Source organism: Pinus tabuliformis, chromosome 8, assembly GCF_031772625.1.
Source record: "Pinus tabuliformis cultivar Carrire ecotype Pingquan chromosome 8, CPIR1, whole genome shotgun sequence".
Taxonomy (NCBI): domain Eukaryota; kingdom Viridiplantae; phylum Streptophyta; class Pinopsida; order Pinales; family Pinaceae; genus Pinus; species Pinus tabuliformis.
In genome coordinates, this window is record NC_142294.1 from 1,426,230,490 (window position 1) to 1,426,254,340 (window position 23,851).

The 23,851-nt window shown below is 35.9% G+C and overlaps 1 protein-coding gene across 1 annotated transcript; it reads right to left on the reverse strand.

Annotated features, from left to right (window-relative positions):
* Positions 1-14,302: 14,302 nt before the first annotated feature.
* LOC149240979 (pyruvate decarboxylase 1-like) lies at positions 14,303-21,069 on the reverse strand. Its single transcript, XM_089373854.1, has 7 exons — positions 20,337-21,069; positions 20,063-20,226; positions 17,300-17,861; positions 17,073-17,161; positions 16,412-16,529; positions 16,051-16,239; positions 14,303-14,918 (listed from the first exon to the last, which is right to left on the reverse strand). Exons 1-7 carry the CDS (start codon positions 20,868-20,870, stop codon positions 14,748-14,750), a joined length of 1,827 nt encoding a protein of 608 aa, XP_089229980.1. The 5' UTR covers positions 20,871-21,069; the 3' UTR covers positions 14,303-14,747.
* Between the last annotated feature and the right edge of the window lie 2,782 nt (positions 21,070-23,851).

Genomic DNA, 23,851 nt, shown 5'->3' on the forward strand with positions numbered 1-23,851 from the left:
AAAGGAACCTCAACCACCATTACATGGAATGTTTGGAAAGACATACATTGGGAGATTCACAGACATCAAAGATCCATTAGAACACGAAAATGAGCAAAAGGAAGTAGAAAATATTGTGGAGGAAGACAATGATGAAACTCTAAAAGACGAAGAGTTTGGATTACGTGACATTGTTGATTTAATTTAAGTTATGCTTGGAAATCAAGCTCATTTTTTGTAACTATTAAGTAGTTATACTTACAATGTTTTGACTTTGACATTTTATGAGAAGAATATACACTCAATTAAGGTTGTTATGCATTCAATATTTGTAATATGTGATTTTCACATTATTTTTTTTTTGTAAACTAAGGAGGTACCGGTGATTTTCCATTACTTCGAGTTGAAACCATTACATTTTCATGGTGGCCTCAACCCGCCCTAAGGGGAAACCGGGTCTGTTGGCCACCTTAAGTTTTTTACTGCCATCCAGAAACAAAAAATATTAATTCTTCTTGTCCATGCTATGTAAACTATACATTCAAAAAGATTTTTGCTGTCTCTTGTTTGCATTCTTAACTAAAAATAGAAGCTAGACTAATCAACCATTTTCACAAAAAAAAAAATTCAGAAATTCTACATATCTTTCAGCATTAGTTCGCCATGGCTTCCTGCTTCTCCTCTTCCTTCTTTATACCCGAGTTGGTTTCCTTGATCAGCTGCTGAATCTCCTCCAGTTTTTTATCCTGCATTATCAAAGTGACCTGCATGTTTTGCAATTCTTTCTTCAGATTTGGAATTCCTTGTGACAGCTCAGCCATCTCCATGGCCACTTGCTCCATCGCCTTCGCCAGCAGCCTTTTCATGACCCAGTAAACATGCAAGGCCTGTTTATACAAAGTCATGCGGCCTCGCGTGTTCCCTGGATCTGGGAGGAGGTATTCCCAGTCTTCCATTTCAGACCCTGATTTCCCCTATGTTGCCTCTTCCTCCAGATGCTGGATTATCCTTCTGATATCTTTATTAGTGTTTTCACAGTAAGCTTCCTCTGCGAATTGAATTCTTTTCTTTAAGGTTCTCCTGTATTTTCTTGCTGGTGTGGGTTCATTCTCTGCCCGTCTCCCTGCCAGTCCTCCTCTTCCTCTGCTTCGATGCCCCCGTCCCCGTCCTTCTCTTCCTCTGCTCCTGTAATTTCCCCTGCCTCCCCGACTCTTCGTGCCTGAGGTGCTCCCGAATTCCCTTCTCTCCTCTCGCCATTTGTTACCCCTGTCTTCCTGCTCCCTGTTCGCCTGCCTTTCATCCCCCGCTGACCCCTCATTCTTCCAAATCTTCGTGCACGGTTGTTCCTTTCTATCCTGGTCCGAGTCGAACATTTCTATTTCTTCTTCTGTATCATCTTGGATCATCTGGTACTCCTTTGCCATTTTTCCTTCTTCAATTTCTTTCCCCTTCTTTCCCTGGCTTCTCCATCCTTTGCGGTCTTCACCCTCATCGCTCCTCGTTCTCCTCCTTGTCGCCATTCTATACCTCTTACCAATGTTGTCCGCTCGTCTTCTCCGCCTTCCCTGCCTTGCTATTACTCTCTCAGCTCACTGCTTTCTTCGCTGATCCTTGGCACCTTTGTTTAACGTTCTCCTCTACTTATCTCGCCTTCCTTTATGCTGTCTCCTTTGACGGTTCTCCTCGTCTCTCGTCGTTCATTTTCCCTGCCACCTGCCTGATTCATCACCTCCCACCTCCTTTCGTACTTCACCTCTGCGGTCATTCCCACGTCCGAGCTCTGCCGCATTACCTCCACTGGTTTCTTTCCTCATTGCCTTGGTGTCGTCCCGTCATGATATGATACCTGTGCTGGTACTCCTTCTGTCCTCCTTCATCATTACCTGACCGTCTGTTGCCTCGTCACCCTCTCTTACCTGATCGGTATTAATTACACTGATCGCCGCCGATATCACCCCGATCGGGGGCGATTTTCGCATTAGTTTTTAAATTAATCATTATTTTTTGAAAAAAAAATGATTATTATTATTTTTTTGACACGAAATTCATTAAAAAATCTATTATTTAACTATTTTTAGTTAAAATTTTCGTATAAAAATTTGGTCATTCATGGCATAATTACTCCCTTGCTAAGTTGTATTGTTCATTTTCTCAGTGTGAGCTCCGTGTATGCAACCATCTTCTCTCTTCTTGTTGCTCCAAAATCCTTTGCAAGCTCTATGTGAGTGCAATTCTTTTTAGGTGAATATCAAGAGGCTTTATTGCAATGGAGCCAATGTGGCTTTGTGGAATTCCACACCTCGGTGCAACCTTTATGTGACCTTGTAAGATAGCTTGGGATGACGTAATCTCAGGCCAAGGTGGCCAGAAAAAAAGCGAAACAACAGTTGACAGAGCTAGGAGAGGACAATAGATAGAGAAATCCTGGAGTCTAATTTTTAGGGATATCCCTTTTTAGAAAAGCAACAAATATCTAGCCTGCTATAGGGCATTCAATGCACCTCATAACAACTTCACCCATACCTTGATAGTCATACATTTTCTGGCCGAAGATAAAGAAATGAAATGAATATGCGATTCAATCCCATTATGTGTGTTTTTGAGGTATTGGTGAGAGTTTGATTTTGTGTTTTAAGGGGTTTTTGAAATGTTGGAGTACCCAGAAATGACAGTGATGCCGAACTCTCAGGGAATTGGGTTTATAAATGTCATAGCACTCTCTGGCTAGAGTGTTATGTTGCTAGTGTTGGGTCGCCAGAAAATGTTGGAGTTGAAGAAGGAACCAGGAGGGCGCTCTCTGAAAATGAATTCTCGTGAGCATCATCAACAACAGCACGTAGAGGGAGGAGCATCGGTCTCATGGAGGATGAGTTGCTCTCAGTCTTCTCCAGGTATGGTGCGTTCCCCTGATAATTGTGTTTACCATTATTGATTTGGTAGAGATAATGTGTAAGTAATTTAAATGTTGTGTGATAAACAGATTAAAAACAGAATCTCGTCAAAAAAGTGTTTTTTTTTTGAAGATGTGGTGGAACCCTCTGGCGAAAATGTAGCATACAGGAAGAGCCACTCTTTGGCCTTGAAACTGGGGTAGCCAAGATCCCAAAAGCCTCACAACATTTGTTGTCAAAATAAAAGGATTGATAATTCAAAGAACCACGCAAATCAACATAGTCCCCACGAATATCCCGGCTAAGAGAATCACTATGTATATTGGGATTTGTAACGACAGGGCATGGAGGAGGCCTCTCCATTGATATCAACACCCTTCTTCGTTTCCTAATTTTGCTCATTTTTCAGAGATCTGGTAGTTCTGGATCAGGATATTTTATTTTGTATAGGACATAAAGATTGACGTTTAAAGAGAAAAACATTTTGGTGAAGCTTTGAAGGAGAGTAAAGTAATTTAATAAAATATAATAATTAATAGTTTTATTTATGTGAATTTGAAGAAGAAAATATGTCCATAAAAACGTGTATATTTTTAATTATTTAACATAAACTGTGATATATTTTTTAATAATTTAATTTCTAAAATTAATATATATTTTTAAAAGTTATTTATCAAATATAAAATAATGGTATATATATATATATATATATATTTATATATTTATTATTTCTTTCCATATATTTTAATTGATGCATTTAGATAAATATAATATTATTCGAGAAACTTAAATTTGAAATCTCTATGAAGAATGAAATAGATACCAAGTTGCTTTGCACCCAATCTCTGCATGACAACTTGTAAGGAAAGAGTTTTTAATTCATTAGAGTGAATGATCATGCAAAGCATAGGGTAGTCTGTGTTACGTTCAAGTAGAATAAGTTAATATTTACATTCAATTTTGTAACTCATCTTAAGAAAGGATTTTGCTCAAAGATGCTGATTTAGATCATCGTTATAATAATATCGGACATCAAATTTAGATTACAAAAAAGAAAGGGCAGTGCAAGAAAACAATCCATATAAATAAATGTGATGTAAAGGATGTACTTAATTTACTTCATCGAATTTAATTTTATCATTTTAAAAATCTATTAATATATATGGAAAAAGCGATTTTCAATATTTTTTTATATTAAATATTCATTAGTATATTATATATATATATATATATATATATATACTTTAACCTATTGATGTAAGAACACATCATGCAAATCATATGACACTATTAAATCAACATAATTTGTCACTATACTAAATAGGTATAATCAAATTGAATAAGAACTTACAATCAACATTTTCTAGTCTTGGTTTATTAAAATTATATTGAAGTAGTTACGTATACTTTTCAAGGGTTCCCAAATTCTTGTTCTTAAACTTTGAGACTATACAATAATGATTTTGTGGAGAGGCTTTAAACTTAGGTTGGATTCTTCAAACTCCTTGGATTCTTTCTAATTTGATTTTATTTTGAACCTATGTGTTTGGTGTTTGATTGACTTTGGATTTCAGTCCCTTTGTGTGTATCCATCTCTCTCTCTCTCCCACACACACATACATTCCCTGGCATCTTGTTAGATGCAACACTTAACAAGTCCTTGAGCTTTGGTACAAAAATTAGTTATAATGGTCTCTAGTTTTGGTGCTTTGCTACTCCATGGGATAATTTTGGTTTTTAATAGCCTTTCTTCGCTTGTTTCAAGTTTCTTTATCTTAGTGTTTGTTTGATTTCATAGTAACAAAAGTTATCGAATATCAAGATAAACAATAAATATACAAAAAAATGCAAGAACATGTGAAGATGATCAATAGTAACAAGTCTACTATTTGCACTTTTTAAGTGAAGGTCCAGGACAAGTAACCTAGAGACAAAATGCACCATGTTAAGGAATTTGGTTGTTCCTCTAAGCAAGAATGTCAACTCAAGGACCTCAAATCAAATAACACTAGACAATTTAGTACAAGGAGAACTCAGGGAGGAAGATATTGTGGATATCTCTTTGAAGTTATAAATCAATGAGTAAGAGATAGAGCTCCTTAATAAAAAAACCTAATGAAGCTATGAGCTACAACATGTTCTATTTAGAGCATTTTTACTAGAGTTATATATTTCTAGCAGGAGGTGGAACGTCGACAACGATTCAAGATTGGGAGAAGAGGGAGAACAAAGTGAAAGTATTGTTGAAATTATCAGTGAAAGATTGCATTATCCCTCACATCAGAGAGTGCAAATCTGCAAATGATATTTGGGTAACTCTCAAGGATCTATATGAGATAAAGAATACAAATCCCTTATTGTTCTTGAAGAGTAAGATTCTCTCCATTAGAATGGAGGAGAATAAATCAGTGGTTGCATTCATCTCTTGGATCAAAGAGTTTAGAGACAAGTTGGGTGATATAGGGGAGAAAGTGGCGAATGTTGATCTTGTCACGGTTACCATGAATGGTATGACTGATGATTATCATATGTTCATTACATGCTTGAACGCGAGGGAGAAAGCCCCTAATTTCGAAGAATTGACATGGATCTTGATGCAAGAAGAAGAGAGGCGGATGAAGATGAAGCCCCAAAATGCAGATCTTGCGTTGATGGTGAAGAAACAACCTTTCAGAGGGAAGTTAGGAGCACGACAGAAAGGCGGTGGTACACCCCAAGGAAAGCCACCTCAAGGCATGTCTTCGACCAAAATAGATTCAAGAATCAAGCGTTTTTATTGTGGTAAATTTAGTCACATTGCTAAGCAGTGTTGTAAAAAGAGGGTTGATGAAGCAAAACAGAAATAGAAGAAACATACAAGGCATTTTTCTAACGAAGACCACAATCATGAACTCAAATTGTTTGTGTTTGATTCTACTCTTTCTTCTGAAATTGATGAGGTCGAAATCTAGTTTGTGGATTTTGGAGCATCCACTCACATGACAGGTAACAAGCATTGGTTTAATAATTTTAAAGAAACCATTAATGGGGCTAATATCTACCTTCCTGATGACAGAGCCTATCAGATAAAAGGATATGGGGACATTCCTGTGATACTGCTTGATGGAAATATCAGGTGCATCTAGAATGTGATGTATGTACTGGGCATTAAAAAGAATCTAATCGATGTCTCTATGATTGCAGACCAAAACTTGAAGGTGGAGTTTTTTAAAACTTATTGTGTCATAAAGGATTTGCTGGATAAATAGAAACCGGTTGCATCTAGAATACGAGTTGGAGGCTTGTACAAGTTGAATGTCACAAGCATGCCACATCAAGCTTTGATTTCAACAACGATGACAGTAGAGAATATTTGGCATCAAAGATTTGGACACATCAATCTTCCTGACGTATTGCTGCTACAAAAACAAGGTATGGTTAATGGAATCCCGGTTTTAAAAAATGCACATGTTGACTGTGAAAGATGTGCACTTGGAAAGATGCACGGGGATGAATTTCCCTCAAGTTTAAAGAGAAGAAAGAGAGATATCCTGGAACTTTTACACACTAACCTATGTGGACCAATGTAAACAACATCATTAGGAGGAGCATATTATTTTTTATTACTTGTTGATGATTGCACAAGATATACTTGGGTATACTTTCTAAGCAAGAAAAGTCATACATTTGAATATTTTAAAGAGTTTAGAAGTATGATTGAAAAACAGACAGGGAAGGTCATCAAAATTCTCCGCTCATATCAAGGGGGAGAATACAAACTAAGAAACTTTGTCAAATATTGCAAGGACCATGGGATAATTCAACAATTTACAATACCCCACACTCCACAGCAGAACGGGGTTGCAGAGAAGAAGAACATAACTCTAGTGGAGTGTTCACACAGCCTGTTGAAAGGTAAGAACCTATCTAATGGTTTTGGGTGGAAGCTATTAATATTGTATTCTATTTAAAAAATAGGAGTCCAACAAAGAGCCTTGATCTTAAGACTCTATTCGAGGCTTTATATGGGTTTAAGCATGCAGTTAGTCATTTAAGAGTATTTGGTTCAAAATCTTTTGCATATATTCCCAAGAAGGATGGGAAGAAATTGGATGCAAAGACCATAAAATGCATATTTGTAGGGTATTGTTATGAGTTTAAAGCATACAAATTGTTTAATCCATCTACTCACAAGGTGTTTGCGAGTAGAGATGTTATATTCCATGAGCATGTTGATGACGAAAACAGTGACAAAGGCTATGAGGAGTGCCACATGCCTTTGCTAATTGAAGACAACAGTGAGGAAATTAAAGACAACCATGAGCAACATTAGTAGCAAAAGGGAGAATCAAGTGATGCAGGGACAATCAACAATCCAAGTCCACTAAAGAGGGAGCAAGATAGATTTGAGGCAAGTCCGTTGCCAAGGATATGAGGTAGGCAAACTCAATTACCATCAAGGTATAGAGACCATGCTCTTATAACTAGTACTTTGTTGAGCCCTTAAATTATAATGAAGCAAGTCAATATGATGAATGGAGGGAAACCATGAAAGAATAATATGAGTCAATAATTAAGAACAAACCCTGGGATTTAGTTGAACTGCTAGAAGGGAAAGAACATATAGGTTGTAAATGGTTATATAAACCTAAATTTAAAGCATATGGTAGTGTAGAGAAATATAAAACTAGATTGGTAGCTAAAGGTTACTCACAGAAAGAAGGAATTGATTATGAGGAGACCTTTTCTCCTGTAGCTAAGTTAAACACTATTAAAATGTTGATAGCTTTAGCTACAAAGCATCATTGGAGTCTACACCAATCAGATGTGAAGTTTGTTTTTTTAAACGGAGAATTGAAAAAAGAGATATACTTAAAACAACCTAAAGGTTTTATCAAACAGAGGCATGAACATTTAATCTGCAAATTAAAAAATGCATTATTTGGATTAAAACAGGCACCCGAGTCATGGTATGAAAAAATTGACTCTTTTTTTCTTACATCATGATTACAAGAGGAGCAAAAACGACCCAAATTTGTATAATGTGTTTGATGAAAAGGGGTAAATAGTTTTTATTCCTTTATATGTAGATGATCTAATTATCACTGGAAATGTTGATGAATTGATTAAAGTAATCAAAGTGTAGATGTTGCAAGTGTTTGAAATGAAAGACCTCGGAGAATTACATTATTGTTTGGGTCTAGAAGTTTGGAGGGACTTTGGACAAACTTTTCTCACTCAAGGAAAATATGTCAGAGGTTTACTGAAAAAGTTGAGAATGGAACAGTGCAAAGCTGCATCAGTGCCTTTACAGCAAAGTCTTAAACTTCGGATGGAGGATGATTCCAAAGAGGTGGATGCCACATTGTATAGACAACTAGTTGGGACTCTGATTTATTTGACTACAACTAGACTTGAATTAGCATTTTTAGTCAATATGTTAAGTCAATTCATGTCAAAACCTCTTGAAAATCACTGGGTGGTAGCAAAAGGTGTCTTGAGATACCTTCAAGGAACCATTGATTTTGGTATTAAGTACACTGATCTTTTTGATGTTAATTTGACAAGTTTTTCAGATTCAGACTGGGTAGGAAACCTAGATGACAAAAGATCCATAACAGGTATTCTTTCAATATCGGGTCTGGGGTAATTGTGTGGAGCAACAAGAAGCAAAGTATTGTATCCTTATCTTCTGCAGAAATAGAGTATCAAGCAATGTGTGCAGCCACATGTAAGGCAATTTCGTTGAGAAGACTTCTCCATGATGCTAGAGAAGAACATAAAGATGCTACAGTGATCAAATGTGACAACCAAAGCTCAATCTAGCTGGCGAACAATTCTGTGTTTCACAAACACAAAAAACATATAGATACTCAATTTCACTTTGTTAGAGAGAAGGTTCGGTATAAAGAAATTATTATTGAATATTGCAATACTTGTGATAATGCATCAAATATTTTTACCAAGCCCCTTGGGAGGATTAAATTAGAAATGTTTGGCGAGATATTAGGAGTACAGGTGAACCCTTTCTCCATTAAAGGGGAGTGATGGAAATAATGGAGAATATTGTATTATAGGACACAATTTGTTTCTCTATTGTAGGTATGTCCTAGATTAGGATTAGTTTCTATTTTCTAAGAATCAGCTAGATCAGGATTAGTTCCTAATCTCCCTAAAATATAGGATTAGTTAAACGTATATGCAGCTTGCAGATTATAAGTTTCAACTCCCATATTTTAAGAGATTCATCTTAACTATTCATCTTAACTCTGGATTTATCAAGCCCAAAGAAGGATCAAAACCAAAGGTTTGCACCTCCAAAGATTTGATTCCTCTAGGCATTTGATAGAATTATTATTACAATGGATCCAAGATGGTCTAATTATTAATAATTATAAATATTTTTTAATTTAATTTAATTTTTTATTTTTTTTAAATAATTTGATTTTTATTTTTTTTTAAATAATTTAATTTTTATTTTTTTAAAATAATTTAATTTTTATTTTTTAAAATTTAATTTAATTTTTAAGTAATTTGATTATATCATAATATTTTAATTATTAATTTTATTTTTTAAATTATATTATATTTTTATTTTTATATAATTTGACAAAGTCAAACATAACATCATCTCTTTCATACTAGGCTAGAGAGGATTAAGACCAACCTAGATCCATCTTAACTGAGATCTATAGAGAGTATTAAGACCAACATAGATCCATCTTAACTCAGCGCTTAACTTAGCTCTACGGTGTCGATGGATCAAATCTCTTTTCACTCTAAAAGAAGTTTGCACCTGAATAGATTTGATCCCTCATAGGACTTGAACTATCCCTAGTTAAGATGGATCTAGAATAGTTTATAATATATATACCATTGGAAAAACCACCAAAAGTAAATTGATTATTTTATCTCAATTATATTTTGATTATTAATTCTATTTATTTTATTTTACTTTATTTTTTAAAATTTTATTCTATTTTTATTGTATAAATAACTATGGAAGTTTTCATTTTAATGTAATTTGACTAAGTCCAAATATTTAAATAATAAATAATATAACAATAAGATAACAAGATATTACAACATCTTTTTATAGTAAGCCGAGAAGCACAAAGATACCAAGTAAATATTTCAAGTACCTCCTCCTAAACGTTGGGTGATCATGAACATGCATACAAAACCAAATTATTTTATTTTGGCTATGGCTTCTTTATACTTTTCCACTTCCACGCAAGCAATCTTATCTTCTGCCTTCACATAGATCTCTCCAAACCCTCACAAATATTTGTTCTCACAACAGATCTTGTCAAATGAACAACAAACACTTACAAGGAATTGAATGTCCTTCTCATTGCACAAATCTGCATGTGCAACTTAATCTGCAATCTCAAACACTGGGTTTTCTTCTTCTACACCATGTGGCTCCCCTCCTTGGCCAAACACGAATCTGAATCCAAAAACCTCTCGCACACAATTCACTTAAATAAATCACCTTACAACAGAGAACACAACGGTTTGAAGGACAAACTCTATCGAATAGAGCGCTTAACCAATAGTTTATTTTAGTCTCATACACTAATCTGCGGTGCTTCCATAAAATATTCTTTCTTTGGGCCCTCCCCCTAGGAAGTCAATCCGAGAAGCTTGCTTTGATACCAATCAGAAAAAGAATAACAAGAATAATATAGTGAACAAAATTTTTATTAGATCTGATCTCTCTATCCAAATACACAATAGAGTTCCATATTTATAGTAATGGGATAGATTACTACAAACTTGAATAATAATGATACTTACATGGTTACAATACACGCTTCTTCGAAAACAAGTGTTATGTAAAAATTAATTAGTTTTAGGTTTATTATTTAATTTTAGATTAAATTAGACGAAAGGGCACGATCATAAGATCATGCCCTTTCCCCAAAGGGTGCCCATGGCGATATATAAGCCAGGAACCCCATTGTAATCATTCATCATCTATCAATTCATTTTTTTAATAAAATATTTATACAAATAACTCTGTTTATCAAGAAGTTCCCACTTCACTGGCATCAGAGCGCATTCGTTCCTCAGACTATATTCATCTGCTGCCAATCGCGATTTCCATGCCCACACGCCTTTCCATCCGCTAACTCCACCTCCCTGTCTACGCTCCTTCTGCCATAATTTCTCTACGCATACAATAAAACCTACGCATCAATCCGCTGCTCACTGCATCTGCCTACGTTGAACGTCAAATCCGCCACTTCCCTATTCGCTGAAAATCCGCCGCTGCCCGGTCCGCTATACGTTAAACACTCTACGGTGATATCCGCACAAGGTTCGACGGTCGTACAGTCAAACAATACGTGACCTTAATTGACGTTACTATTTCATACATTCGTACGTGACTTTTCATACCTGACCGTTCATTAAACTTGAGTAACGTGATTTAATTGATTAAAAGTTATATATATATATATATATATATATATATATATATATATATATATATATATATTTTAATTTAAAAAAAAAAAACTTATGTCATATAATTGAATTATATTATTTAATTTAATTATTTAAAAAAAATTAAAAAAAATTAAGCTAGCAAATAAATACGCGCCCCTGCAAACCCACTCAATGTCGACAATGACAATGGCAGATTTCCAAAAAAAAAATGTTGGACTCAGAGCATAAGATACATAGCAACCACGATGAGGTCAGTAAAAGATTAGATGAATACCAGATTAAGCTTGAGAGGAAGATTGACGATATCAAAAATCAGGCAGACAAAATAAAAAATCTTTAGGATACGACAAATCAAATAGAAATAAAGATGGAAAACCAACATGCCCAAACAAAAGTAGAAATCAGTGAGGCTTTAACAATGCTAAAATTTCTGTGTGAAAAGGCAAATTGTACACCCGCACAACTACTAAAAGAAAATCAAGAGCACATCTCATCAGATTCAACAAAGTCAATAGACTCTCATGAAAAAGTTGAATCCCCAAAAAAATTAGCGACACCCCACCAAGAAGTGAGTAACACAACTTTTACAAACAAGCAACTCTAGGATCCCTTTACCAATCAACACCATTTTTTCGCTCAACCATTAGCAACATACCAGCGACGGGCAAAAGTCGAGATGCCTAAATTCGATGGAAACGAAAAAAAACAATGTTGCATGGATAAATAAAGCAAAAGAATACTTTGAGATATATGACATCAATGACGATGATGAAACGCTCAGGCATGCATCCATGAAAATTGAAGGAGAAGCATATAATTGCTATATGTGGTGGAAAAAGACAACACACGTAATTCGCTGGAGGAAATTTAAAGATGCATTCTTTAAAAGATTCCAAGGTGTAAGAGAAGAAGAGTTCTTTTCAAAACTCATCAAGTTACGACAAAAAAGAAGTGTGGACGAATACACTCGAGAATGGGAGACCTTAGTAACACGAGTACCTGGGTTATCAGAATCTCGTCTAATTCAATCACACGTCTCGGGACTCATTTACAAGTAGAACTTGAGATGCATGACATTTCATCAATAGAAGTAGCAAGACAAAAAGCAAAAACAACGGAAAAGAAATTTGAACAAATATTTTGGTCAAAATCCGAAAAAACATATTCAAGGCGAAAAACACCTCAGTATGCAGACACAAAAAATACAAGATATGTTCCACCACATCGTCATAAAGATGAAAAATCTAATGTGGAAACGCAAAGGATAAAAGAGGGTAAATGCAAGCACTGTGGTGAGAAGTAGGACCCCAAACATAGGTGTGCTAAAGGAAAAGAACCAAAGAACCTATATAATTGTGAAGCAACCAATTATTCAAACAGTGAAGATTCTGACATCGAAGAAATAGAAGATGCCCCAGAATTCTCACGAGAATTAAATGACGAAAATATTCCACAAGTGTCATTATCAGCTATGATAGGTATATCACAACCTCAGACTTTAAAGTTAAAAGGACACAAAAAGAAGAACAATGTGGTGGTTCTCATCGACTCTGGTAGTACACACAATATTTTAGATGCAACCGTGGCAAAGAGACTCAATATTTTTTCATTTCCCTTACCAAACATGAAGGTGATGGTAGCTGACGGTAAGAAGATTGAAAATGTGGGGAAATGCCATAAGGTTAAATTGTAGATTCAAGACATCAGTGTAGAGTCTCCGTTTTTCACAGTACCGTTAGGAGGAGTAGATGTAGTCTTAGGTATCCAGTGGTTACGAACTTTAGGTACTTGTGACGCCACCCACCAAGTACAATTTATAAAATTCAAATGGGGAGGCCAGAAATACAAATTACACGGATTCCAAGCACCAGAAAATCAAATTGTATCATCATCTCAGATGACGAAGATGATTGGAAAGAGAGCACCCACTTATGTAGTACAATGTCATCAATTAGAAATGTTATTTGCAAATATGACCAGTGAAGAATCACCAGAGATACAAGATCTAATTCGGAAGCATGAAAACATATTTCAAGACCTACCTATGAAGATGCCGTCTAATAGGGAAATTGAGCATACAATAAAAGTCAAGGCAGGATCAGACCCTGTCAACATCAAGCCATACCGATACCCACATCACCAAAAAACAGAGATTGAGAGATTAATCCAAGACCTCTTAAGGTGTGGGATCATCTTGAAAAGTAAAAGTCCTTACGCTGCTCCAGTGGTGTTGGTAAGGAAGAAAGAAGGTTCATTCAGGCTATGCATTGATTATAGAGGATTAAACAAAATAACAATTAAAAACAAGTTCTCAATCCCCTTTATCGATGAAATATTGGATGAACTACATGGCGCAAGGTATTTCTCAAAATTGGACTTAAGATCAGGCTACTATCAAATTAGAATCAGATTAGAGAATGCCAAAAACGGTATTCTAAACACACGAAGGTCATTATGAATTTAAAGTAATGCTGTTTGGATTAACCAATGCACCAGCAATGTTTCAAGCAACTATGAACGAATTATTTCGCCCACATCTTAGAAAGTTTGTATTAGTATTTTTTGATGATATTCTAATTTACAGTGAAACTTGGAAAGAGCATTTGCAACATTTGGACAAAGTTCTTACACTACTTAAAAAACACCAATTTTACGCAAAAAAATCCAAATGCACCTTTAGAAAGGAAGAAGTAGAATACCTTGGACACATTATATCCCATGAAGGCGTAAAGGTGGACCCTAACAAAAAGAAGTAGAATACCTTGGACACATTATATCCCATGAAGGCGTAAAGGTGGACCCTAACAAAATCAACGCTATAAAAGAATGGAACAAACCTACTCATATATCCAAAAACAACACATTGAAACAAACCAATGCTCTGATAACAGTAGTTAACCCTCCAGAGCAACATGCAGCGAATGGAAAAGAACTTACAACACAAAGATGTTCAATATAAACAGGAAGTCCAGAAAAACTGAACAACCATAAGAAAGAAACATACACAACAACAAAGACGTTTTTCATTTTTCTCAGTAGGGGCAAATGATTGTCCACCACCACGGCTTTTTCTCTTTTATAAAGAATCTACAAACATAGAAACAGCAGTGCCCCAATTTTTTTTTGGGAATGCAATTGGGAAAAAGTTCCGTATTTAAAACACAACAATGCGATCTAGATACTTCTTTAGACATTCCATGTACAAATGGACACTGCTAGTTATGCAAATGACGTGACTGGCAATATCTCAAAGGAAACCGTAGCCAGGTATGTTTTTTTATTTTATTCACACGCCCAAAAAAAGGCTGACAGACTGCTCATGCAACGTTTGACACTAAACATGCTACCCACACATATGATCCTTCAAGATGGCCAGAAAAGCAATGAAATCCCAAACATGAGCCGCAGAAACTATTTCCAATTGCTCATCTTTACAAAACCTCCCTACTGAGGATTTGGCGGCCTGTTGTTTGCTGCCGCGACTCTGGACGCGCACTCAAGCGACTCTTTGCTTGTGTCATCCTTGTGTACAATAACTTCAATAAAGCATAAACAATCCTTTTTGGGTCCTAGGGCAGTTTTAATAGCCTCTACAAGCCCTTCTTCCGTTTTAACCTGCACAGAAAGAAGTGTTGTTAGATGCCAAACAAAAAATTGAAGTTAAATGGCCACCGATATCATTGAAAAAGGTCTACATTTCCTATGGCGTTGGTATCATGAAACAACACTATGCAGAGATGACAAGAACAAAATACTCCCATAATTAGAATCAACAAGACGATCCAACAGATTAAGATCATTCTTGAGATATTTCCGTGAAACGGATTAATTGGGACATCCTGCATTTTCTAAGGCATTGACATGATACACTACCATGCAAAACTGACAAGGACAGAAAACTCCCGTGATAAATCAATAAAAAAGCCTAGCAGATTAAAATCAGATTTGAGATATTTCAGCAAAAACAAATTAATAGGTACATCCTGGAAAAAGTCCACATTTTCTGAGACATTGCCATCATATTAAACCATTCAGGGCTGACGAGAACAGAAAACACACATGACAAGAAATAACAAAAGAAACCAGCAGATTCAGATCATTCTAATTTGCTTGAGACATTTCAGCAAAATAGGCTAACAGGGCATAAAGTGGCTTTCATGCTTCACTTGTCCCTCAATTGACTAAGCAACACAGAATCTTCTAATGCACAAAGTGGCTTTCATGCTTCACTTGTCCCTCAATTGGCTAAGCAACACAGAATCTTCTAATGCACAAAGTGGCTTCATGCTTCACTTGTCCCTCAATTGGCTAAACAACACAGAATCTTCTAATGAAAGTAACGACTAAAAAGGTTCCTAACGATAAATACAGTTGTCCCTCAGTTGACAAACTGTTTTGTATGTCAACAGTGGAAAAGATACCTCAAGAGGGATAAAACTAGAAAAACAGTCCACCAATATGGTACTGAGTCTTGATCAATTAAAAGGGAAGTCTACAGTAATTAATTTTGAAAAGCAGTCCACCTATATTGTACTGAGTCCTGACCAATTAAAAGGGAAGTCCCCTCAAGTCTACAGTAATTACTTTTTTAGAAAAAGGAATTGGTTTAAAAGTAAGCCTCAGCAAATGGCGAAAAGGACAAGCAACCGTATTAACACAGTAACTTATGCACAAACACTTCCATATAGAAAAGAAACAAGAAGTCTTTGTAAAAGAGTTGGCCATGCTACGAACATGGAGAAAATACCTTGACAGTCCAGCATTTCCCTTCCCCGTTATGAATGGCATCTACTAAACCGGTGTAGTTCCAATTCTTTATAACATTGTATGGCCCATCATGAATTTCGACCTCTATTGTGTATCCTCCATTATTAATCAGAAAAATGATAGCATTCTGCCCTTGTCTAATCATGGTAGACACATCCTGGGCTGTGACCTGTTCAAAGAAGGACGGACAAATTTAGGGATTAAAAATCACTAACTTTTGGACAAAATAAATAATTCCAAGGAATTAAATATTTCAAAATCTGTTAGACATCGATACTCAGTGATGGTTATTAATTAAAACATTATTACAGAATTTGAAAGAAAAATCCTTGCATCTGCACCTGGAAGCTTCCATCACCAATGCATGCAATCACACGCTTGTCTGGTGTTGCTTGCGCATATCCCAGTGTTGCTCCCACAGACCAGCCAATTGATCCATACTGCATTTGGAACTCATACCTGCCAAACACACATTTAGCACAGGAAACACACATTTTGCAAATATACACTAAATTATATGTGCAAAGAGAACACCATCACAGGAGGTCCCTTGTCAGAGAACAATCATTTCTCTTTTCATCATTTAGATTGAATCTTTGGTGTTGGTGTTCTTTTGTTATTGCTTAACAGCAACATATTGGGAAAAAAAGGTTTGCTTGAAAAGTAGGCATATCTATGCATTTAGTCCTTTCGAAATTTCCTAAGCACAAGTTACGAAAGTAGTGGACAGGAGCAGAAAAAACTTCGTCCCTGCCCAAACCATACTGGACACACTCTAAACCTTAAACATTCCCTTATTTGATTCATATTCTGCAAAAAAGAATAAAGAGTGCTTTTGCCTCATAACAAAACGTTGCAGTCAGAAATGCTATGTAATCAATTGTAAAAATTCAACAAAATTAAAACTTAACAACCAATAGCTTTCCCCACCTCTCGGCAACAACAAGCAGACTGCTAAATTACAAAGGAGTGTCCTTTCCAGAGAAAGGATATTCAACTTACCCACACTTTTCTGGCAATTTAAGCTTCTGGCAATTGAACCAAGAGTCACCAGTTTCAGCGATTACAGCAGTTTCATTTGATAGCATGCTCTGCAACCAACCAATTTTTACCAGTGAATATCAACAATGAACCCACTGCAAATGTATCCTATCAGAACAAAGCCAACCAAAAGACAATCTTCTGACTACTGTTACTTCAGAATTTAGTTAGATTCTTCGAGGCCTTGCCTGAATGTGTTTGAATAGCACATTGACCCTTAAGGGATCATATTGTTCACTTTTCAAGGGAACACCTTCAGGTACAAAAATACGCCGATAATTTTCCAAACATGTTGGGTTGTGCTTCACTTTCTTGGCAAGGGCTTCTAAGAAATCTTTCATCAATACACACCCAAAAGTAGGCCCATTTCCCACAGTCACCCTGTTAGGCTGCACAATTACGGCTTTCTCCTTCTTCAAAAGCAATGAATATCCCACCGAACTATAGTCATTAAAAATAGGCCCTGCAAATAAATATGCATCTGCAGACTCAACTATCTCAGAACAGAATGGAGTACTTGCTGCACCCCAGTAAGTACCTATGAAATGAGGATGAGTCTCGGGAACGTGTCCCTTAGCAGACGGCATTACAGCCACAGCATAACCCGATGCATCTGCTAATTCCACAAATGCACTTTTTGCCTTAGCAACCCTCATCTTTGGCCCACCTACCATCACTGGCTTCACTGCTGCATTTAGAAATTCTGCTGTCATGTTCACCGCCGCTTCCAAACTTTTGGGATTGCTTAGCCTACATAATTGATATGATCCAAAGAAAACCATGTCACAAAGAAGTCGGAACAAACTCAAGATCAATAGCTAATACCAGAACTTCTTTATTTCAAACCTAGTGCCATAATTAGATTTGGAAACCCGTATCAACTTAGAAAAACAATTGAAAATTAACAAAATAAAGTTAGCTTCAACATAAAATTCATGTTAAAATTGGGAGATGCATCAATTGAAAATTACATGAGAAATACCAGACATACAAAGTTAAGAGGGCTAGCCAAAATACCCTATTTATTCCCAGCCTATTGGAATATATCGAATGTAGCACAATCCAATCCAAGAACTCGTATCAACTGAGAACCTCAATATATTCTAAAACTACGCAATGAAGCTCACAGAATCCCTCCATGTATTTTAAAACTAGGCAATGAAACTCACAGAGTCCAGACAATAGAATAAAGATATTGAAGACAGACTAACAGTATAATATCATCCTCGTCGAATAAAATGCTTGTACCAGATTCTTGTACATAGAATAGTCCAGTTCAAGTACTGTCTAAGGCAGTAGAACACCAATGCAAAATCTCCACAGCATTGTTTAACGAGTAAGGAAATGGCCGAAACCCATATTGCAGCACATGAAGATAACTTAAGCTAATCTCAAGATCAATACAATATATTTCATACTAATACTTCTAGAGGCCACAACATTCGACTTTTCCGGGATATGAATGCAGATCAATGTCATAGCAAGGGAGAATCAAAACCTAACTAACCAAAAAAACTGTCGATGTTAGTATTTCATGAATATAAATCAATGTCATGTCAAGGGAGTATTAAAACCCAACTAACCAAAAAAAGCTGTCAATGATGTGAGTATTTCAGGAGGAGGAGGATGCTATGAGGTCAATATTATGCACTATGAAATAATCCAATGATCATTGGATTATTGTCTTTTCATCTTGAACATTGAATGCCACATTATTTTCCTTCAAAAAAGAAGATGGAAAAGCAGTAAACTAAAGATGGGCTTACTACATGGTGTTTAGTATTTCACAGCGCTATAATGTTAAAACCAAACTGCCAATAATATTAATACTATAATAAGAACATACCATAACATCAAATGCAAAAAATGCAATTGTAAATAATGAAAGTACCAAAATAGGAGAATGTAATAACGTCAATGTAAACCAAATCTATCTCCAATTTATAATTCTAAAGTATGTGAAACCTTTTGCCAGAGTCACTCAAATATGAAGAAGAATATTAATGTGGAGGGAATCCAATATAGAGATATGCAGCAAGATAGCATATAAATTAAATACACAAACTACAAACAAAAGAATACCCACAGAAGGCATTTAACCTTACTAAAATATTGCTTACAGAAGACATTTAACCTCACTAAAATATTACCCACAGAAGACATTTAACCTTACTAATTTTTTTTAAAATAACCCTAATCATTAGCCTGCCCACAGAAGACATTTAACCTTACTAATTTTTTTTATAATAACCCTAATCATTAGCCTGCCAGGTCCGTGAAAAAGTAAGGTGCACCAGGTTCTGATCATTACAAGAAACAACGAGTTACAAAACAACAAAGAATTCATCAGAGGTTACTAGTGTAATAAAAGATGCTTCGTCAAAAAACTTTATGTGATCAAATTTCAAATAAACCATATCTACTTCACAATTGTTATTTATGTGGATTTATACGAGTTTGGGCAATCCCAAGTTGGAGGATAGTATGCAAATCACACAGATGCAAAACAAGCCAGAGAAAATCTATTAAAAATAAAAAAATAAAGAATCGGTAGAACAGCCAGGTCAGTGAAAGCAGGGTGCTTCTATAGTGGACAACAGAGGTCGATCCTCACAAGTGGCCAACGAGCTACTACAGAGTAGGTGGCCAGCAGGATTCGATCCTCACAAGAAGTGGCCAACGAGCTAGTACAGAGTCGGTGGCCACCAGGATTCGATCCTCACAAGAAGTGGCCAACGAGCTAGTACAGAGTAGGTGGCCACCACGATTCGATCCTCACAAGAAGTGGCGAACGAGCTAGTACAGAGTAAGAAGCGTCTAGTGGATGCTCGCGACTGTAATTCTCGGTTTCCCAATAGGGAAAATCCCCAAAACAGAACATCTCAAAACTGAAATTCTAGAATGCCAAAGGGCAGAGCAGATAAATTAATGAACTCCTGAGAATTTGTTACCTGGGTGATAGACTATATGGAACAGGTTCCCGGCTGAAAGAAGGGTGTTGAATGGCAGCAAGATTACAACCGACGCTGATATACACAGGTTTGCTCTCTAGCAGTGCCGTAGAAATCGCATAGTCAATGAGCTCGTGAGCATCATCCAAATGATTCACAATAACCTGCACAATTTTTGAATTTTAACACCCTTAGATCTACTCAAGCAAGGAAATCAGAAATCAGCATGCAATCTAATACCAGTATAACACCACATTGTACAGAATTCGGAGACCTGAGCGCATGTGATCGTCTGGAAGCAGCGATACTCCTGGCTAAAGTCTGGCAGGCCAATGGTATGATGCAGAATGCGGTGAGTCCCATAGTCATTAGAATTAGGCCCCCCTACAATACAGATGACCGGCAGATTCTCGCTGTAAGCCCCCGCGATTGCATTGATGACGCTGAGCCCTCCAACAGTGAACGTAACCACACAAGCCCCCACGCCTCTGGACCGCGCGTAACCATCGGCCGCGTAGCCAGCGTTGAGCTCATTGCAGCAGCCCACGAGATTGAGACCAGGCTCTGCTACCAGATGGTCCAGCAAGGTGAGATTGAAGTCCCCAGGAACAGAGAATACGTCCGTGATGCCAATTTCAACGAGCCTTCGCGCCAAGTGGCCGCCCAAAGTGGAGGAGGAATTCGTCGGAGCTACTGCTCCCGCATGTCTGTTCGGCGATGGGCAGGCCACTGATTTGTTGGAGGGCGAGCACCCCAAGTTATTGTTTGCAGGCCATTCCGAGTTCACATCACCATTTTTCGTATCCATCTGTAGTAAATCAATTATTTAGTCCAAACTCTCAAACTTTTGGCCTGTGGCCCTCTTTGCGCGCAAGATCCTCTCCGAAATATAATGAGGAATTCGGATAGCTATCAAATTTTCGCTTCCATGATCCTAATTTGCTTACTGCTGTGTCATTTAATAGGCACACCAGTCGATGTATTTCTGGTCCTCTCTGAATATTTTTTTATTAATAAACTTCATTTTTTATATTTTACAGAGTGCCGACTTCATTTTTTATATTTTACAGAGTGCCGACTTCACTTTTTATATTTTACAGAGTACCGACTTGTTGGGGGGTGAGTACTAATGGCGGTCACTGAAAATTTTTAATTAATAAACTTCATTTTTTATATTTTACAAAGCAAAGACTTTGTTGGGGAGTGAATAATAATCCAAATAAATGTACCAAAACCTGGAACTCGCCCTTATAAAATGTCTCAGAAATCTCGGATTTGGTGGCATGGTGCAATTTTTTATAGTCCCTCTTTATGGATAAAGCTGATTGTCTTCACCTTTTTTATTCGCAATTGTCAATAATGTGTTCATCGTGCGTAAAGACGCGTGAAGATTAGATTTAAATTATATATTTTTTAAAATTATGCACTTGCTTTATATGGGATCAAATAACTTGAAAATACCATCTGGATTATTAAGGAGTACTAAAATAATTTTAAAAATACAGACTTTAGGATTCTTATGTGTTTGTGATGTTCTGTCGGAGGTAAATGTTTGTCGTGTTTAGGTGGCGTGATTCCATTTATTAACTGCGTAGCAATGGATTTGCGAGTTACTTCCGCGCAAGTCTCATCTTTGTCGCTTTAATAAGGTCGTGAAAAGTTTAGTAATGTTTATCAAGAGGGTGGCAAATAGAGTAAGTTCTGGAATTTAAAGGCAGGTAAAGGGAAAAATATTGCAATATACTAATTTATTAAATTCATTTTAGGGTGTTTTTATGAATGAGTGTTATTTATTTTTTTAGGTAAGGTAATGTACTGAAGTAACATTAAGTGTATTATTACTGGTTTAGATTATTTTAATTTTAGATTTATTAAGAGGATTAAATCTATTATTACTGGTTTAGATTATTTTAATTTTAGATTTGTTAAAAGGATTAAATCTCTCGAAGTATAATTTTTATTTTTTTTAATTTTGTACTCAAAAAATAAATTTGTATTTTGAGAGATTTGATTTCTCTAATAGCTTGCTAAATGCGGAATTATGGATTTAAGCTAATTTATGTAATTTGGTTGTATTTTTTATTTTTTTATGTGAATTTGTTAAAGATGTCAATAGGCTCTCCAAAAGGTTTCAAAATTTTAAATAAAAAAATTGAATTATCAAGGAGGTGGTTGTACTCTTTAAGTAGATTTTGTTAAATCTTTAAATCTCTAGATCAGTGGGCTCTTTAAAAGTTTTAGAATTAAATAAAAAAATTAAAGAATTAAAAATAAAAACATATCTCTACTCTTAAAAATCTTGCCATCAATTTCAACATTACAATGATTTGATTTTACTAAAATCCTTAAGCCAATTTTTTCTATTGATTCTCATAGCAATTGGTAAAAAAAAAAAAGGAGTTTTGTCCTCTATTGATTTGATTTTTTATATTTATATTTAATAATTAATAGATAAAAATGCAATATAAATTAGAGCTAATAAATGTAGAACACAATAAATTGGAAACCAAATCAAATGTATATTAGTTGATCTCAAAGAATTATGTACATATAAATACATATAAGAAACTGTTGAATTAGTTCTCAGGTCTTCTTGGACTCCGATAACTACCCAAACTAACCCTATCATTAACCATGGGGATTAGTTGTCTAACATTCCCCCCTTAATCCAATAGGATGTACCAAAGTCCAAGAATGAGAGCTCAAAATGCAAAAATGCATCTCAACCAAGCGTTGAATGTCTCTCAAAAAATGGTTTTTAAGGATGACCACAAACCAATATGAGAGAACTCAAGGTCTCAACCAACACCAATTCTGGAACCTTCATAACAGTTCTAAGAACAACAAAAAAAATGTGGTTTTAAGGTGACCACAAACTCTGGAACTATCACAACAATTCCTCGAACAATTCTAAATATGGAAGTGCTCAATCAACTCAACTCTGACTCAGGTTCGCTTGACATCTCGAACTTGAACTTGTAGCAGACCATCAATAATTCCCCCCTTGTCAGATTCAAGGTGAGAAGTACTCTTCATCACTGTAAGGCTAGTCATCACTCTCGAACATATTCTTCGATATGACCTGTAAATCTTCTTAGTTGTTTTCGTCCAATCACAAGAAGCAATCCATCCAAAATTTACCTTCTCTCTTGCAATAGTCTTCTTTCCTGAACATCTATTTGTATGATGATTTCTCTTTCAACAATGCTCACACGAGTGAAGATCAAAACACCGATCATTCACATGTCCAACTCTATTACATTGTTGTCATCTATCAACTTGTTCTGGAACAAAACCGTCCATAAATCCAGCGCTTCGAAATTGTATAGGTTTAACAAAATCTGGAACGTGAAAAGATACATCCATAATATCGTTGTTGTAACCCAAATCAGTTCTGTGTTTATTGTGTGTAATCTCTTCCCATGGTCTTATAAAAGTTTTGGTAACAACAAGCTTCACATTTGTATGCAAATGACTCTTGCATACACTTGCTTGAACACGACTTTTTGTTGCACCCAAATTTGTTTTTGAAATCACTTCATTACTTTGATCATTCTTTGATTGATGATCATGATCAAACAAGTTGTTGTTCTGAACAAGAACAAGTTCAAAATTCTTCTTTTATAATTCATGCAATTCATCTTGTTGACATTGGGACTCTAGCTCCAAGAATTCAATTTTATTTTTCACATTAACATGATTGGATGTCAAAAAGTGTGACCTTGCTTACTTGGACACTATTATGAACAGTAGATGTCATTAAATTGCATAATAATTGTAACAAATCAT

What these genes read in the sequence shown, in the direction of transcription:
- LOC149240979 (XM_089373854.1), bottom strand. Translation starts at nt 20,870, where the DNA reads ATGGATACGAAAAATGGTGATGTGAACTCGGAATGGCCTGCAAACAAT. An exon ending in CCATATAGTCTATCACCCAG is followed by an intron (nt 17,862 to 20,062) that starts GTAACAAATTCT and finishes TCAATTATGTAG; the next exon opens with GCTAAGCAATCCCAAAAGTT. An exon ending in TGCTATTCAAACACATTCAG is followed by an intron (nt 17,162 to 17,299) that starts GCAAGGCCTCGA and finishes GGTTGGTTGCAG; the next exon opens with AGCATGCTATCAAATGAAAC.